Genomic DNA, 20,406 nt, shown 5'->3' on the forward strand with positions numbered 1-20,406 from the left:
TCCTATAACATTATATGCTTCTAATTAACACTTTATATCTCTAAGGTTGACTATCAATAAGGAGTCAACACTAGTCAACTCTGGTCAACGGTCAACGGTCAACTCTAACCGGACTCGGCGAGTACCAAGGAAACTCGGCGAGTCTGGGCGTATACACCAATTTCCCTGGAATCCTCCCTTGACACGTCGAGCATTCACTCAACTCGACGAGTTCCACCTGGCATGAGTTGTGGGGCCACCACGACTCAACTCGCCGAGTCTCAAAACAACTCGGTGAGTCCAGTTTGACTCAATCCACCGGTCCATTCTGACTCCCCCTTGACTCACTGAGTCCACCCTCCCCAACTCGGCGAGGCCACTCACTGTGTGGTCGGGCAACATTCATGCTACTCGCCGAGTCTGTTCTTCGGACTCGGCGAGTCCGTGCCATGCACTGACTCAATCTTGCTCTAAAGGTCAGATCCAGTCCATTAATCCATAGATCCAGTCCCTCCAAGCTCATTTAGCACGTAAAGTTACAATCTTGATGCACATACAACCTCTATATGACCATAGATGATGTTTTTGACTCATTTACTACAACACAAGGTCATGGACTCCATTGTCATACATAAAGCTTGAGGAGTGAGGCTCTCTGGACCTCTATGGGTCCAGATCCATAACCTCAAATCAAGGAGGGAACCGATGGGCACCAAATCATCCCATAAATGACCATCATAAGCCCTAAATTGCATAATGCTTCACCAAACAGAAAATAGTCCGAGATCATACCTCTAGAGTGATGATCTAAGCCCTAAATCCACGAAATAGCAACCTCCTTTGCTTCCTCTTGCCTAGAGTCTCCTTCTTCTTGCTAAATAACACACACAAGGTCAAGAAATGCTCCTTTCTCTTCACAAATCGCTCAAGAACACAAGGGTCTCTCACTGAGGGTTGGGTGAGCACAAATGACGGCCATAAGGCCCTTTAAATAGGCCTCAAACCCGGAAATTTAGGGTTTCATTACACAGCGCAGACTCGCCGAGTCCATATCCTGGACTCGCCGAGTCCAGGCGCGCTCCATCGTCCAAATCCGCGTCCCTACTCGGCGAGTCTGAGCTCCAACTCGCCGAGTCCCCCTCATAATACCACAAAATTAAATTTACAAGATACCTGGTAAAAATCTGGATGTTACAAGATCTTTCACCTGAACACACACACATAATTCGTATGCCGTCGATGATCTAGAAGGCCTTAGAGGTCAATGCCCTGATGACAAAGTAAAAAATTAAATCGATCGTATTTTGTTATGTGATTAGATTCTAGTGAACGTAGCTTTTAATTTCCGTTAACCGATCTTTTCATCGTCTTCCTCAGAAATTGCCTTTCTTTTTGTTGAGTATGCAAGTTTTGGCCTTATCCCATTTAATACTCATAATACCGTAGAAATGTATATACACATGCAACGTCATTAGTCACTTCTTACGAGTATTAAGTACTCTCAATGATCAAACCTATTACAACTTATTCTTTCCCTAATCAATATTTGATATCTTCTCTCGTTACTTGGATATGCCTCATACCTCAGTGGTAGCTTAGTTGTTTGAATGACCCTCATCGATTCAGTCATTCGAGCTGATACGGTCGGTTCGGTTATTCAAAGTGACATGGTTGGTTCGGTCATACCCAAGTTGTTGAAGGAATGGTAAGACCCAAGTTGTTGTTGGAATGGTAAGGGCGTATGCTCCCCCCCCCCCCCCTCCCTCACCCGAGTTTGGATCGTTGTTTCAATTCAAAAGTAATGGTATGAACCTAATGAGTTGGTCTGGGGTTGTTCAAGAAAGGATAAGAGCTAAATTAAGTTAATTCGGATATGACCGTTGAAGACCCTGGCATTCTTTCATTATTTCTCTATGATCCTATAATTGTGAATTTGAATTTTGAAAATTCTCTTCCAATTAAAAAATGTTTCAGGTTTTGAATTCATGCTTGATTGCTCTATAAATAATATCCTAGTCAATAATACTTGTCATTCATTTCTCTTTGTCTTTGCCATGTTATGAGATTTTTTCTCCTAGTAACGATGATTAAAGATAATCAAAACATCGGCTAAAATTTCAACTTGGCTAGGGATTTTTTTGGAACCCTAGCTGCTACTCCTTATTTTTGAAAATTTGATGAATATTCATAGGGTTTCTAGTTTTCTTAATTATTATTTTAATAGGATTTAAAATTTGAATAATTAAAACCTGATAAACCTTACCGTTTTTTGAAAATTAGAAGGATAAGGGATTAAGATTGAATTTGAATTATTTAATTAATTGTTTAATTGGTAAATAACTATTGAATCCATGTGCTTAAATTTAAATTATTTAATTGATAGTTTAATTGGTAAATAATATGTTTTAAATTTATTTAATTAATTGTTTAAATAAGATAAATGATTAAATCATTATTTAGTTTAAAATTAATTAATGATTAATTATTTAATTCGAAAATTAATTTTAAACCGTAGTATTTTGAAAAGTTTTAAAATACAACTTATACTATATATGATTAAATGTTTAATATATTATGTGTAAGACAAGTCAGTCAATCAATAGTAAGTCTCATTCACGAAGCCTTACTATAAAAGAGATATATTGAAATAGCCAATAAAATGACCGTTGAATATGTATCCATTCTTGTGACAACCCGAAATTTCGATTCTGAACAAACCATATCAAGCCAATAGATGTAGATCAATTACAATGAAAATTCAGACTCCGAGTGTAAGTTAGGCAGTTTTCAGGATTTACACTTAAGAAGATATTAGGAGAGTGGTTGCACTAGGGTTTTGTGCAACACTGTTATTCCATTACTCTAAGACATTAGAGTTCGTTCCAGGAATAAAAATATTTTCTGCCAAAATATTTCAGGACTATAAATAGATTTCTGAATTAAATTAATTCATTATTCACATTTCCAACTAGAGAAAAGCCAAATTTCCTCTCACGGATCTTCGGGTTTTTATCCCAGATTGTGAGTATACTTCTAGTTGTTTTATACTACTTGTTTTAAGCTTAATAACATAGAGTGCCTACCAAATAAGTGAGATCCGAGAGTTTACCGCCCAAGAACGTTCTTGGGGAGTAAACTCCATTTTAAGGTCCTTAAGGGTTCAAATGACCCTCAAAGCTTTAGAACTCGAACTAGAAGCCTCCAATTCATGCTTTATACCAACAAAACCATTAGAAATCATGGCTAGAAGGGAGTTTACGGCCAAGAAGCTTCTTAGGCCGTAAACTCCATGTTTTAGGTGCCAAAATGCCTTCAAACTTTCCGTAAGGCTTAGACTTTATTTTTGGCATGTACTCCTAAGTGTTTAGAACCTAGAAAACTCATGGAAACACAAGTGTGGAAGAGTTTACGGGCAAGAGTATTTCTTAGGCCGTAAACTCCTTTAAAGGGGTCAAAGGACACCCTAAATCTTTCCTTAAGCCAAGAGACTATTTGGGCAAGTACCTAGATGAGTGTTGGACTAGTTAAAATACTTAGAACACCAATTGTGAGGGAGTTTACGGCCCAAAAGGTTCCATGGCCATAAACTCCATAGAATGGTGATATTGTGCCATAAACCCTCCTAAAGCCAAGTACCAAGGTCTAGATTTGTAAGAACCCTAAGAACCCTCCCAAGGGAGTTTACGGCCGTAAACTCCAAGGGATTATGGTCCCATGGCCGTAAACTCCTTAAAGGAGTTGATATGGCACCCTAAGACTTGAATTAGCCTTGAAACAATTCACCACATGAGTTGTATAATTGATAGACTTCATTTAGAGGCTTGTTGAGAGTTTACGGCCAGGAGCTTACTCCCCTGGGCCGTAAACTCCAAGACATATGGTCTTTAGACCATAAACTACCATTAAAGGCATTACACTCTTTTGTTGCAACCCTTTAGCCTCCTAGCACTTAACCAAAAGTGTTTTCCTCGCGCTTAAATGTTATTACTTGTATAATTAGTGTTATAATCACTAATTATTTATATACATATGTTTTCATATGTAATTAGGATCATTGTGTGTGTCTAAGTCTCCACTTGACACCAAGCACTTGTCCGATCCTTCCGTACGATAACAGTCCGTTCAATTCCAGTCACGTACTACAGGTGAGTTCATACCCCTTAACTAATGCTTTAAACTATTTTAAATGTTTTATGGGGGGATACAAGTAGAATCATGCTACTTCTCATATCAATCACATGTGATTAATAAGTAGAATTACACTAGTTATTACATCAATCACATGTGATTAATATACAGCATTCAAATGATTTGGCTACTCATTAGCCGTTTTACCAAACAGTTTCCTTCAAATGATTTTTATAAACATTTTATATGTTTTAAACTCTTTATTACACTGTACATCTTACTCCGTACATTACCTTTCAAGCTTATTTACAATTGTGTTTCAAACAAATGTTTCCTTATACTTCAACTGTGTTATCAAACTTATGCCTTCAAATTGTTTTATAGATTGACATCAAGTTGATCTTTTCTTGAAATAATGTTTATGTTTCAAATGTCTTACAAAACTTATTTATGATTTTATATTATAAATTGCATGCCTCTATATGTATAGTTATATAAGGAATGTTTAAAAGACTTAGGAAGGTTATCCACCCTATTTCCTTTTTGTGCCTTGAGATGTGGTCTGGTGGGATATCGGGTATTCGTCCGAAAGTTGTTTAAATATTAGTTATATATCATGTGTACATATATAGTCATAAAAGGTCCTTCCAGTTCAACATATGCCCTTGGGTAGCAAGGGTATACATCCATGTCCATACTTACCAGTTAGATTACTAGTAAACTACCATATGGGTAGTTTAGGAAGATACTAGAACAATTACTAGAACGCGATATCATACAATGAGTCAGTTCATTCATGAGTCAATACTTTGTAGAACATTGCAGTACATTACATATAAAGCTATACTAGGAAGACAACATATACGACTATACTAGGAAGAGAACATATACAACTATACTAGAACGATTACATTACTATACTTGCTAGGTAGAGAGCACGTACATTACAGCTAGAACAGTTCATTACATTACAGATAGAACAGTTCATTACAATACATATACAAGAATACATTAATTATTGTGATTTAAATCGGAGCATGACTAGTTATACTTGGGAAAATACATACTCTTACAAGAAACATACATTCAGAACAGTTAGGTCTTGGTAGAAGACTACATTCAGAACAATTAGGTCTTGGTAGAAGACACCTTCATATACTAGTAGGAATCATAGGAATTCTAGGGTTTTTTCAAACACGTACAGTTCATATACACTTTCAATACTTACAATACATAGACTTACATATTCTTACATACAAATTAAGACACTAAATACTTATGATCTCACCAGCTTTAAAGTTGATACTCGCTTTCAAAATTACTTGTATCCTCATGTCATCATAGACAGGTACCGATGCAAGGAGAAAGTAAGATGGATCTTGTTCAAGACTTATCTTTCATTTTGATTTATGCTTTAGTGTTTATCAAAATTTGATAGAACACATTTTTATAATAATTATATTATTAATGCAATGGATGATGTTGTTACTTGTTTTCTACTTTACATTGTTGTTGATATTATACATGACGTCCTCCGCCCCAGAACGTTTCCGCCGTTCCTGGTTTTGGGGTGTGACAATTCTTACCCACCACTCCATTACGTGATGGAGGGTTGTTAGCCGAACGGGTTGATAGGACATAACCTCATAAAAGTATGATGCTTAAAAAATACTAGAACATTTTTGAATAAATCTCAACTCTCTTTACTTTAGGACAAAAATGCGAAGTGTATGCTAATCCATGAAAACGCATATCACTCTTTATATGTCGTTAATAGAGCGTGCAAATCGAAAATTATGATAGTTACCGACACACTAATTTGGGACTATAAAGTTGAGTGATGTACAAATCAAAAATTATGATAGTTAATAGCACATGTGTAGCTTATCCACACATTAATTTGAGATGATAAATGACATCGAGGTCCTCAAGCGGGTTTTAATGGTTATTCACATCTTATTTGTGATCTTTGGCATCCCAGTAACAAACTGAAGAGCATAATCTGAGATTTAACATGCCATTGATAATATTCAATGAATCTCAAATGATCTAGTAGTTTCATGCTAGATTGAAATTGGTAAATTTTTATTACGTACCTTGATAAATTCGCAATTAGTTTATGGAATCCCTCTTCTTTATTATAAATTGTATTTTGGATCCTAGCCATGAATATTTATTTTGGGTTAAAATATTAAGGATTTATATCACCAACTAAAACTATGTCTCTTTATATAGATGTCTGGAAACAGGGATCTCGCTACTACTCAAGTTGGCTCCTCCAACTCAAACTTCTCTCTACTCTCGATTTTATCAAAAGAGAAACTCACCTGTCCCATATGCATGGAATCGATAAGGAACTTGAAGGAATCTTCTATATGAGGGCAAATAATATGGCCTCAAAAAGCCTCTTATCGAAATTGGTTATTCCACTGCTACTCCTGAGGAAATCGTTTCCTACAACAAAGACTTTGATGATGCCACTAAGTTTACTTGCATTATGGTGGCCACTATGGCACCTGAGCTAGCAAAGTTCTATGAGGACTATTAGACATATAAGGTGGCTTTTGACCTTGCTAGAAAGTTCCACAAGAAGGTGGGAAAAAATCGCTGCCATGTGGTCAAATGTAACTCCCGCATATTCAGGCTAGTCAATTTAGACACAATAAGCATCAAAAAATGACTTTTTGATAGAGGATTATTTAGAATACATATATTTAACTAAGTTTTAGTATACTTCACAAGGGTTCCGTACATATAAAGAACATTGAAATCCAAGTAATTACGAAGAGGTTATGACATGTCGAAGTTTCACGACAAAAGCAACACAACACCGAGAATCGCAAAAAGAAAGTGAGTTTACGATAGATTACTCTTTAGCCTTAGTGATCTAAGTGAAAGTTTTAGAGTACGTCCCCGCCTACGCGTGAATATAAATAATGTCAAAAATGGAGCTCATATGAAAAATTTATGATCTTCCGACGATATAGTTGTTTAAGAGTGTGACACGTGGCAGAAACCCTAATCTGTCAGCGCTCACAATGTGAGCATGTTTTTGTTGGATTAGGTATCTAAGCTCATAACTATAATTGGTATGTACTTGACCCGAGAGTAGCATCGTCTATTTTGGGTTACATATCACCAGGGCAATTTGATAGGATTGATAATTGAGAAAGAGGTTAATATGATTTATTAATATATTATAAGTATAATATATTAAATAAGGATTCATATTATATAATTAGTATTGGTCATGAATTAATTTGGAATTAATTTAGTGATCAAAAGAGAGTAATTAAATATATAGAGGCTGATTGTGTAAATCAAGTGTTAGTCCATTACAAACCCAAGTGTAATAATTAGGGGTTACATATAACCCTTGGAATTCTACACTATATATATGAGACCCCTTGGCACAAAATGAGGTGACAAATCATCTTAGAGATGCTATAGCCGATTTTAGTGTGCCTAACCTCTCTTTCAAGTTCCTCCATTTGTTCGTCCTGTGTTGTGAACCGTTTCGGGAGTCACACTTGGGGTGCTAAGTTCTTAAAGGCCAAAATACAACAACTTATAAAAGGAGGCAATTTTCTAACTAGTATTTTATGATTCAAATATCAAATTATATGCTAGTTGTAGGCTTCATGCTTTGGATACATTTTGTTGCATGTTTAACTAGAGAAAACTTAGATCTAAAGCATTAGGGTTTTATGTGCACTATATGATTATTGTAATACATAAAACCCAACAGTGGTATCAAAGCCATGAGTAGTTTTCTCTTATATAGTTGCATTGGTGAATTGTTCAAAGTTGAAAAAAAAAATGAAATTCTACATTCTGCCAGGGTGAACATGACGAGTCCCTTATCAGACTCAACGAATTCAACAGTCTGTTGGCAAATTTTTGGGGTTTTTTTGGCCAGAATTGGATTTGGGTCATTACCTTGAACTGTTTTGTATCATAAAATTTGTTCTTTTCGGTATGGTAATGGTTATCCCATCCAATGAAAAGATATATTGGCAAATCGTGAAATTGTTACTAGTTTATATGATAAACTAATTGTTTGTAATATTTTGATTTGAAGTTATTTGGCTTTAAGAGTTGCTTTAAGTCAAATTTGTAAATGATAATATGATTATTTTGTAAGTTTAAATTTTGATCTAAATGTTTTGGATATTTACAAAACTTGGTTTTATGTTTTGGAACTCTAAAAGTTTATTTTTAAGAATTACAAACTTGTCATCAAGTTTGGAACTCAAAGGTTTTTCAAGAGTTACAAAACTAGCCCTCAAGTTTTGAAATTTGAAATGTCTTAAATTAAGAAACATTGAATTATCTGAACTCTTGTAATTAAAAGGTGTAACTCTTAGGTTTATAACTTAAAAATTAATTACATAGTTTTTAATTTTGAATTTTTATATTTTGAAACTTGATGATTTTCTCTTGAATAGTTCAAGTTAACTCTTATGGATTGTATTAAATTTATTAAAATGTTTAATTAAAGAAGAAGATTATTAAATCCCTAATAATATCATGGTTTAAGTTTAATTAAATTAAGAGTATAATTTATTAATTAAACCATCAAGTATTTTAAAAGTTTAAAGTACACCTGTATACTATATAAAATTAAAAGTTTAATATATATTTTATATATATATATATATATATATATATATATATATATATATATATATATATATATATATATATATATATATGTATAAGTAAAATGTCAATCTTACTGTTAGTAGGCCTCATTCATGAAGTCAATCTATAAGGTGGGTATAAGGATACTGCCTATAAAATAGTGGTTTAATGGGTGTCCACTCTAACCTACCGCTTCATTGATTGGTGGAGGGTCGTTAGTCGAACTGGTAGGATAGGATATTAACTCTCGTTAAAAGTATAATTATAATTATAAATTAACTAAATATTTTATAAATTCCCAATCTTAGTTACTTTAGGAAAAATGTGAATTTGATACTAACCCATGAAATTACACATTGCACCTTATTAGTCATTAGTGGAGCGTGTATGGTTAATCGGCACACTAATCTGGGACTAATGTAGGATGGCAATGGGTTTCTCGTAATTTATCGTTGATCAATGGAGCGTGTATGTTTAACTAGCACATTGATTAAGTGATAAATGACTTCGAGATTATCAAGCTAATTTACATGGTTATTCACACATTGTTTGTGATCCTCGGTATCCCAATCACAAACTTGAAGGGCATAATGGAGATTAAGCATGCCATTGAAAAGTTCAATGAATCTCAAAAGAATATAGGAATTTCAATTAATTTAAAACTTAATATTCAATTTCATTTTTCATGGTGGAAATTGGTAAATCGTCATATACCTACCTTCAAATAGTTTACAACTGGATTACGACATCCCTCTTCTGAATTGTAAACTATTGTGCTGGGTCCTAGGCTTAATATTTCATTTGGGTCTTACATTAAGGAATTAAATTAACTAAGTTAAATTTCTCCCTTATAGATGTCTAGTTCTGACAACTATGGTCTTCCTTATCCTTTTTGGAAAAAGCTTTCCTAATGAAGATGATATCCCACATGGCGATCAAGGTGTAAGATTAATCCCTTTGTCATGCATTAGTGGTACTAGAAATCATACTTCACTTCCTCCACCTCCTCTAACTATTCTCCCTAACCCACGTGTTCGAAGATTTGAAAAGTTCAAGGTCACTCAAGCCCTATTGGCTAGCAAACACAAAGATGGAAGGTATGTGTGTGCACATGTCTTAGAGATGAAGTCACACATTGACAGGACGGGAATGTTGGGTGTCGTTGTTTCTGTTGGATTAGTGTCTAAGCCCATAACTATATTTGGTATGTACTTGACCCGGTTGTGCATGGTCCTTTTGGGTTGCCTTCACCTAAGCAACTTGACAAGGTTACTTAGGAGAGAGAGAAGATATTATGATTTATTAATATATTATAAGAATATTACATTAAAGGAGGAATCATATTGTTTGATTAATATTAGTCATAAATTAATTAGGAATTAATTTGGTGACTAAAAGAGATTAATTGAATAAAGGGGCTTAAACTGTCAAATGTGTGATAGTTGAGTTTTGGGCTGGGAAACCTAATGGACTAAGGGGGAACGAAATTATGATGCAGGATCACCATATTTTCGTCCAAGGCCTTATTCCAGAAGGTTCCTTGGGCTGCTTGGTGACTAAGTTGTCCATTAGGGTTTAAACTGAAACCCTAGCAGCCTACAATATAAATAAAGACCCTTCCTTGCAATTTTCAGCCACATGACTCCAAGAGAAACCCTACGGCCAATTTTAGTATCCTCCTTCCTCTCTCATCATTGCCATCTTGCTTGTGTGGTGTTTTTAAACCATTAGAGGATTTACACTTCTGACTCTAAGCTCAAGACCAAGAAGAATCAAAGGATTTCAAGCCAATTGAAAGAGGTAATCACTTAGATCTGTTCTTATAGTGTTAATTTCAAATTATGCATGCTAGTTCCAGGGTTACAAGTCTTGGATGAATTACATGTACAATAGAGAAGCCTAGGTCCAAGCTTTAGGGTTTTGCATGAGCACATAGGATGTTCATTTCCATTAAATCCATCAGTGGTATCAGAGCCTTCATTGGTTTCTGTTGTATGTGATGTATTTTTCGAGTTTTTGCTAAAAATTGTTTTTCTAGCCTCTGCCCGACCCGACTCGACGAGTCTGCCCAACTCTGTAAGTCCAGGTAGTGACTCGCCGAGTTTGAGAGTCAGATAGAGGATATCTCAGGATTTCTTGCTGTTTTGCTGAAGGATAAATGCGAAAATCGTTTTTTAATAATAAAATCCAAAGTTTATTGTATTTAAATGATTATCCTTACAAAACAAAAGATAATTTCAAATCATTTGAATAATAGTTTCTTTATATGATAAATATTGATTGTTTAAATGATTTGGTAATTATCTTGTGATTAAAATTGGATTATGTCAAATATAGATAATCACAAAATTAATTGTTTAATATATATTATTTGTTATTTGATCATTTGTGTTTTTTAAAAGTTCAAAACTTGCCTCAAGTTTTGAACTTTTAATTTTATTATTAAAAGTTTAATTTTGAATGATTTAAATTTCAAACCCTTAGAATTTTACAAGTTTAAAATTCAAACCTATACTATTATATTATTACAAGATATATATATATATATATATATATATATATATATATATATATATATATATATATATATATGTATAACTTAAAGTGCTAGTCTTACTGTTAGTAGGCCTCATTCACGAAGCCAATCTATAAAGGGGTATAAGGTTATGGCCTATAAAATGGTCGTTTAATGGGTATCCACTCTTACCCATTGTTTCCTTGATTGGTGGAGGGTCGTTAGCCGAATGGGTAGGATAGGGAAATCCTTTCCTCGTTAAAAGTATAATGAATGATACAAAGTAACTACAATGTTTTTTCAAATTCCTCATATTAGTTACTTTAGGGCAAAATTCGAAAATGATGCTACTCCATGGAATTACACTTTGTACCCTTGTCAAACGTTAGTGGAGCGTGTGTGGTTAGCCGGCACACTAATTTGGGATTGACATTAGTAGCGAAAGGTGGCTCGATGTTTGTCATAGACTAATGGAGCGTGTGTGATTTACCGACACATTTATTAGGTGATAGAGACATGAAGTGCACCATGTTGATTCGCATGGTTATTCACACCTTGTTTTTGATCTTCGGTATCCCAGTCACAAACTTGAAGGGCATATCGAGATTTATACATGCCATTGAAAAATTCAATGAATCTCAAAAGAATCTAGGAGTTTTCAAATACATTTAAAACTTAATTTCTTTTCGTTTTTCACGGTGGAAATAAGTGAATCGTCATTCACTTACCTTCAAATTATTTACATTTAGATTAAGACATCCCTTTTCTAAGTTGTGAATAATGTTGTTGGATCCTAGCCATAATTTTTCATTTGGGTGTTTGATTGGAATTCATTTCTAATCAAACTTTGTTCCTTTCTTTTTCAGATGTTTGCTAACAACAACAACAACGCTTCTGGGTCATTCTCGCTAATGAACCTATGTCAAAAGGTGACATTTGATGGGTCAAATTTCAATGAGTGGATGAGATACATACGTATGATCACTCACTACGAGGACAAAGAATAGGTCCTCGATGAGAAATTTGAAAAGATCAACCCAGATGTTGCTACTTTTGAAGAGTTGGTCGCCTTTGATGCCCACGAGCGTGATGCTACGAAAGTTCATTGCACTTCTGAAATCCAACAACCTTATGCGACCCTTTAAACCAAATTCCCCATACATTGAGTGGTTAAAAGATATTATAACAACACTTATATAACTCATAATAATAGCCCAAATACTTATTATAAAGTCTTAATAAATTACTATATTAAAACATAAGATATACTAACGATAGGGGAGGCGTAGCTCACCTATAGCGTGTTTTTCGCAAAACCAGGCTTTGCTGGAGCAACGTTCTTAAGCAAAAGGCTCTTTTCTCAGGACTACGGGAGCCTCGGGGCTTCCTTTGGGTGCTAGCGGGTTCACCTAGACTTTAGGGGGGCTTAACGGAGGCTACAGAGAGTATAAAGAGAGAAAGTGAAGTTAGGATCGTGTGAAGAATGAAGGAACCCGTCACCTCTATTTATAGGCTGCCAGGCAGCTGGACTCACCGAGTTTGGTCAATGACTTGCCGAGTCAGTGCCATGTGTCATTTTATGATGGCTTTTCTTGGGGAGAAAGCAACGGATGTGATCGCGTCACGTCACCAAAACTCGCATAGCACCCTCCCGACTTAGAAAAATCATAACTCTCGCATACAAGCTCTGTTTTCGACGTTCTTTATATCCACTTGCAGGTAAAAACAAGGTCTACAACTTTCATTTAGACTATGTCATCTAATTCTTGATCGGTCCTAAATTTAATAGTAGGGGGAGATTATACTATTAAATGTTCGCGTAAAATTCATAACGTCTACATACAGACTCCGTTTTAGTCTGTTTTTTTATTGTTGAGTTCCTATTAATGAGATCTTCAACTCTAACTTAGGTCGCATAGGCGAAAAACCGGTCCACCTAAAATTTGAGTTTCGGGTCGTGCACTGCTATGCCAAATCATAGAAAATTCATAACTTCCTCATACGAAGTCAGATTTGGGCGTTTTTTTTTTTTTTTTTTTTTTTTTTTTGTATGTTCTCGGTTTAATGTTTACTATAACTTTTGTTTATATCACTAAGGCTAAAAAGTTCTCTATCGTAAATTCACTATTTATGGTGATGTGTCGGTTCCGTTGCAAAACTTCGATGTGTCCTAACTTCATCGTTATAACTTGAATTTCGGCATTCTTTATATCCCCGGAATCCTTGTTTCGACCACTAAAACTTTATGTAAAGATATCGGTCTTATGTCACACTTTAATTTTATGCTTATTTTTATTCTTTATTAATTATACCTTTATAATTAAGTATAAAACACATAAATTCACATTATTCACATAATACTCTAATATTTCATCTTTATTATTTCAAAAAGAGTTACAATAATTGATATAGACTATTACATCATCTGCCAATGTTTATTCCCGAAACACGGGCGTTACCGATGAAAAGGGAAAATGGTCAATTATGATAATTATGTTAGAATATGAATTTGTGACTTCATGAGAATGACCAAGATGAGTTTAAGTTGTCTAGAAGAGATGTGATGAGTAAGTTCAAGAGAAAGAATGCATAAAAAGATGCATTTTTGGTCAAAATGGTAAAATGGGTAATATTATGCTTTTTAGGCCATGTTGATTTCTTAATTGATTAAGATTCGTATTCAGTAAGAAATGACTTAATAGAGATTGTAAAGTATGTTCCCAGCATGTGGATATAAAGATCATAGAAAACGGATTAGAAAAAAGGAAGTTATGAAGGTTAGAAGTTGGGCTAAATGTCGTCTCCAGAGCTAGAATGGAATCCACAATGTACTTTGCTGATTCCTAGTTACCGAGGCACGATATATAGTTCACCACAACGCGGTATAAAATGAAAATATAGTGACTTTTGCAACACTTTTCGATTCTAACACGTCGTCATCCCACGTCAATATCATATAACCAAATTGTGTCAAGTCAGCATGTCACGTCAACAGTGGCAACATGAAGCAAACTAGTCGACTTGTCAGAATTGCAACAAATTAAAAACATAATAACTTAATTGTAACGAAAGAAAAACATGATGTAAAAATTGCAAAAAAAAAAAGAATAATAATAATAATAATAAATAAAAAGAAAAAAAAAAAAAGTTATTAACGTTTGTTCAAATTTTTTTTTTAGTGGAAGCCACTCCTAACAAGAGTTAGGTTGTTCAGAAATTTGCAAATGACTTCATATTTAGTTTTTCCTAACCCGCTCTTGTAAGACTAGTGATAAAGAATCTATCTATAGACATCAACTATAGATTTGTTATCCAACATTTTGAATTTGTCAACGTCATTCAAAGCGTTGGTTTGAAGATTATCTTTATGCTGTTCTTATCTAACGACCATTTCACGAGGACTGACATAAATTAGCTCTCTAAGTGCCCGATTATCAATTCGAATTAATTTCTTGTCGGCTTCAGAATAACCATCAAATATATAATCGTTGTCGGTGCATGTATACCGGATACTCCTTTATTAGTACGCACAACTTGATCTACAACACAAACTGAGGCATCTTGAGGTCCTTCTGCAATTGAAATTTTTTTTAAATAAAAAAACTGAAAAGTCCCTTATTAATTTAAAAAAAATTAATAAGGGACTTTTCAGTTTTTTTATTTTACCAGATTAAATAAAAAAACTGAAAAATCCCTTATTAATTTTTTTTAGTAACTAGAATAGTTAATTTACTAATTTATATTACTTGACGAGAAAAGTGTCCCGTATCATTACTAGTGTTTAACTATTACAATTGAAATTTTGAACAAAGTTGGTAAAATATAATTATCAAATTGTACCAACCAAACTTGTTGGTAGCGAAATAAGTTGGTATCAAGTATAGTTGGTACGGTACTGGTAACAAAAAATTTGATACAAACTGTAGTTGGTACGGTACACGGTTTGAGTAAGAATCAACTGGTACCGTACCATGTTCAGCCCTAAATTTCTTACTCACCAACCATTACCACAATTGCAATACTTGATAGCTAAATATTGATTACCTAGAAAACTAAATATAGAAGTAATCTCTAATTGATTACAAAACCATTTCCAACAAATTAATATAACCTGTACATTCCTACAAAAATGTCTAATATTTAACAAACAAGTAATCTACCAAACTGACTTTCTAAATTTTGCTTTTAACTTTCCAAACAACCCCAACTTAGAACACGACTTCTTCTGTTTTAGGTCACCACTTGTGGGTTGTGATGAATCTATACCTTGCTTCAAGTTACCATTTGTGCTTTGAGATGTATCACTAAAGCTACATGCTAATGAATTATCATCCGGAACATTATTCAATAACCGCAATAACTCAACCGCAATCAACTTCCCCTGACTACTCCCATTTTTCGAAATGTGTGCCAACGATGAAATAATCCCATCAATTTGCATCAAAATTTCATGCAACTCTTCCCTTTGGTAATACAAAGAGATCAAAATATCAAGTGCATGTTCTTGTTCTTCTTCTTTTCCGACTTCAAGAAGCTCCCCAATCGACTCAATACATCTTTCATTTTCAAGAAAATGAGCAGCCGCTTCATCAATGGCGCAAAGGTTCCGGAAGATTTTGATGCAAAGGCCAGATAACAAAATCTCATCCAAAAAGGGCACTAGGTCTTCAATGAATCCTAGGTATATAAGGTGGTTACCTAAATCGTTGTGATTTGAAAGATTGCAAAGCACTCTTAATGCAACATTGTGGTGTTTGCTTTTCTTTGGGGTTTTTATGAGTTCTTGAAGAAATGTTAGAATCCTAGATGCCACAATTTCAGAATTGTAATGATCTTGGGAAGAGAGGAATTCTAATATTTGTAAGGCCTCTTCGGTTATTTCTGAATCTGAATCAAGAAATGTAAACAAGTCGTAGATTGCATCTTTTGGTAAAGGTGGCATGTCATTTCTGTTAAATGTCACAAAAATACAATTAGAAGAAGTTCACAAAAAACAGTAAAAGGGTAAAACCTTAATTTTAGCAACAAAAAGCTAAAGAACAAAAGGAACATAGAATCAGATTTAGGGTAAAGTGAACAAAGGTAAATGACCATTTAACCCTTACATTCATTTTTGTACAATATTAACAAGATAAAAGCATTACCTGCATTCCTTCAAGAACATCAAAAGCAACTCAGCTCCATTTCTTTTAGCTCCCGAATCATTTAATCTATGAGCTTCTTTCAAAAACTTAAAAACGGGTTTTATATAACTTGTACACATGAACCCGTGAGACCCATTTTGGTCATTTTTCAACTGGTCTTTCACATCTTCCACTGCTTTTCTCCTTGATTGCCATGGAAGCACAGAAAGCTTCACAAGGATAAACAAATTTGTCCCATTATCATTACTCTGAACACAATCAAATCTCTCAGATTTTTCTTGAATCTCAAAATCCGAAACACATTCCACACTATTTGTATCCGAAGATCGAAATGACACATGGTCAACTTGAAGATTTAATTCCCCTAAAGAACTGTTGAAACTGGGCACTGAGCTAGAAGAAGAAAGTGTACTTAATTCACGATTTTTAAAATTCACAGGTGGTTGATGTGAATCAAAAACATCCATGTCATCATTTTGTGGATCCTCGGTTTTTTTGTTTGTGTCGCTTTGTGTTTGCGATTCTTCTTGTTTGATTAATTTTCCGTATTTTCTTGCGAGATACAACAAATAGTTCAAGATTTTTCTTTTTGCAGGGTCGGAATCGGATTTTGTTAGTAGCTTTCTTATGGATCGTTTTTCAATCATGAGAGCTAATGGGGATGTGATTTGTAACCTAAAAGCTGCAAATTTGAAAGCTTTGATTTCTTCAAGATTATCGGATTTTGATGCTGCTATGTCTCGATGGAGTAAAGATAGCAAAACTTTCCCAGCTTCATCTTCCGAGGAATCCAAAGTAAAGGTGACGCTTTTGATATAATCGACAATTTGGGACATCTGAAATAACACCCAATTTGAAATCGTATAAATTAACACACAAAAAAATGAGCATTAGCGAAAGAAATCCATTTCTACCCTTTAGCGACAAACTGTAAAAGGCTGTTTTTTAGCGACAGAAAATAATATGAAAAAAATGTTCGTTACATGATGACCTAGATAAAAACTAACCTGAGCAGCCAATGTGGGCTCCACCATGTTTTGGAGTAGACTCAAATATGACTCCAAACAATTCTGAATCCTTTCACACCTCAAAATTATTCCCTCTCCACTGATTGCCTATAAAAAAAGTTCACTTGCATTTATAGTTTTACAAAAATTAATAATTCTTGAACTGACCTACACCGCTACAAAACCAGCATGTGTGATGTAAATCAGATATACAATGGTATGTTAGATGAGACATATATATTCTAACCGTTGTCTGTTTCCGCAAATATAATTATGAAATCAAGAAATATAACTTCGGAGATATTTACCAAGTAAAGTTTGCTAGATTCGGAGCAGTGTCGAAGAAGCAATTTGCATTTTTGCATGTAATGATGTAATGAGCACAAAAGTTGTAACCCCGACTTGCATCGTGGTCGAGCTGACTCGAGCGCAGTGAATATTTCGGCGATTTTGTCCATAATGTTTTTAACTTCCAAGCATGCAGAACGATGCACCTGTTTCAGTTAAATTTGATGTTATAGTGTTTATTTATGTTACATTTGGTGTTAAACTTTTCATGTGTATGATTTGGTTCTTTAAGTTTGAGTAATTGAGTTTATACATTTATAGTTAATTTGGTTGTATATTTATGTTTTACATGTAATATTTGTTAGTTGTAATATTATGTTATGTATTAAATGATGGTACTATTAGATTTATTGTTTATGTTTATGATATAAATGTGATTTTTTTGATTAATAATATGTTTGTTTAAATAATATAATAGCTAATTTGTTTTAATTATGTGTGAATAATTTGTTTAGTTATAATTGTTTAATGGTATAACTTATGAAGTTATTGTAAAGAAAACGATGTAAGATAAATCTTTAAAAACCTAATGAACATAAGAATATTTTTTTAAATGTACGTAAGTTACAAAAAAATAAAATCATTGGAACATTATACCAGAAAATGATGTAAGTTGGAGATAATCTTGAATATTAAAATTTCATATCATGTGCTAAGGAACTGTGTAATATTATGTGTAAGGAACTGTGTAGTACAACTCTTGCAACCAAAGGTTTATATTTTTGTGTATTGCGCGAAATAAATATAAATAATCCATTTGTCATTTTGGATTATTTTCATTGGATTTGGTATAATTGTATAAATGACAAAATTGCATAGAAGGATGACTAAATGAGAGTCATTAAAAGTTTCAATGGGCTCCATGTCCATTATCCCAAAAGGAAATATCAACTCATTGTCAATTACTCAATTATTGATTTAAACTATTTCAAGATAAACAAACCAATTAAAACCCATTTATTTTTTTCATATATAAGAGAGATTAGCTTTTGTCACAAAGAAACACATGTATTATTCTTGAAGTTGACATGTTCAACTTTTATACTAAAAGGCTAAATACGAGAAAAAGTAACATACTTTTGTATATTATTATAATATTTCATTTTCAAAATTTTCTATTACGACTCGTATATTCATTTTTTAAAGATATTATACTTTGGATAATCTACCCAATAACAACACTATAAATTTAATTTTTCTTATCAACACACTACACTTTGAAAACACTACCAAGTTACAATAGCATTAATCGGTTTGTATTTAGATAGACTTTGTTATAAAATAGATAGATTTTTAAGCATACAATGTTCTACTAGAAAGAAATTACACTAGGATGCTATCAACCCTTTCTTTCACTAAATTCGAAAGTAAAGTATTCAATATTATTTGCAGGGTGTATATATTTGAGCTCATAAGGGATATACAGAATTGAATACTTACTTTCCATGTACTTATAGATGGATATTCCACAAGTTCAAGAGCAATACTCTCCATCTTTCAAAAAAGGTTATCCCTGATTGATCCTGAATTAAAACACAACAAGTCAAGATTAAAGAAACACAAAGATCCAGATGAAATTCATTCCAAACTATCCAAAGCAACCAAAACCCTAAATGCATTAAACACTGTATCTCACAGAGAAGTAGAGAGCACAGTCGATCAAGTTGCTGGTAAGTTCTTCGGTGTTACTGTAACATGGAGGAGAAAACCGATGCAAAAACCATGGTTAGTGAGCTGGAGCTCGCCATTGATTCACTGAAGAAGCTCAACGACAATCATAAGACATAAACCCACTTAGGATATCGAATGTTTTGAATGGTTTATAAGGAGAAGGAGTCAATGAGAGGAGTTGAATGGTCCCAATTTATTACGACGACGGCAATGGGTACGTCAAAGTGTGTAAAAGTAAAGTGAGGCTGGCCTTTCAACTACTACCACTACCGTGGAATCTTTCAGTAGATGAAATAGAAATACTTTGATAAAAGGACCCGATTGGGAAGACCGGGTCAACCTTCCGAACGTCTTGTAGAAGTTTTACGGATTCGTTTTGATATTTTTTAACCGGTTGAGGTTCGGTTTGGAGCTTGACTTTCCTGTCCACTTTGGATCTCATCAGATTCTCCAAACTAAATAGAGACAAAAGGGTTAACTGTTAGCAGTTTAACAATAAATGGTTGTATTTTTATTTTTATAAGTTGTTATTTTAGGATATAGTTTAGGTGGGTATCAAGTTATATTTTTAGTTATATTAGTTGTGAATATTATATAATATATGGATTGATTAAAACAAAATTTTAGATACCAATGAGTAATGAAAATTTTATTTCAATTTGAAATTTGAAATAAATGAAAAGTATGAGAAAAAAAAATTACAAATCATGTGAAAAAAATAAATTAAAATTACGTGTTTAATTATGATACTCGTATATTAAAGGGATTTACTATAACAAAATGTTAATTACGAAGGTCAAATGTAAATTTATTAGAAATTGAAATTAAATATGAAATATGAAACTTGAAATTAATATAATTATTATGATACATTTAATTTATGAAACCAAAATTAATGATATATTGGAAAATGAAAAACAAAGTAAATGACAAATATAAAATAAATATTTTAATCTTATGACAAAACGTG

At 33.5% G+C, this 20,406-nt stretch overlaps 1 protein-coding gene across 1 annotated transcript; it reads right to left on the reverse strand.

The window, feature by feature from the left end:
- Positions 1 to 15,292: 15,292 nt before the first annotated feature.
- LOC145043209 (U-box domain-containing protein 5-like) lies at positions 15,293 to 19,714 on the reverse strand. Its single transcript, XM_078991789.1, has 6 exons — positions 19,402 to 19,714; positions 19,206 to 19,288; positions 17,726 to 17,911; positions 17,418 to 17,525; positions 16,411 to 17,246; positions 15,293 to 16,215 (listed from the first exon to the last, which is right to left on the reverse strand). The coding sequence occupies exons 2-6, from the start codon at positions 19,257 to 19,259 to the stop codon at positions 15,423 to 15,425; spliced, it is 1,977 nt and encodes a 658-aa protein (XP_078847915.1). The 5' UTR covers positions 19,260 to 19,288; positions 19,402 to 19,714; the 3' UTR covers positions 15,293 to 15,422.
- Positions 19,715 to 20,406: the final 692 nt, after the last annotated feature.

The sequence above is a fragment of the Lactuca saligna genome, chromosome 4, assembly GCF_052625555.1.
Source record: "Lactuca saligna cultivar CGN05327 chromosome 4, ASM5262555v1, whole genome shotgun sequence".
In the NCBI taxonomy this organism is placed as follows: domain Eukaryota; kingdom Viridiplantae; phylum Streptophyta; class Magnoliopsida; order Asterales; family Asteraceae; genus Lactuca; species Lactuca saligna.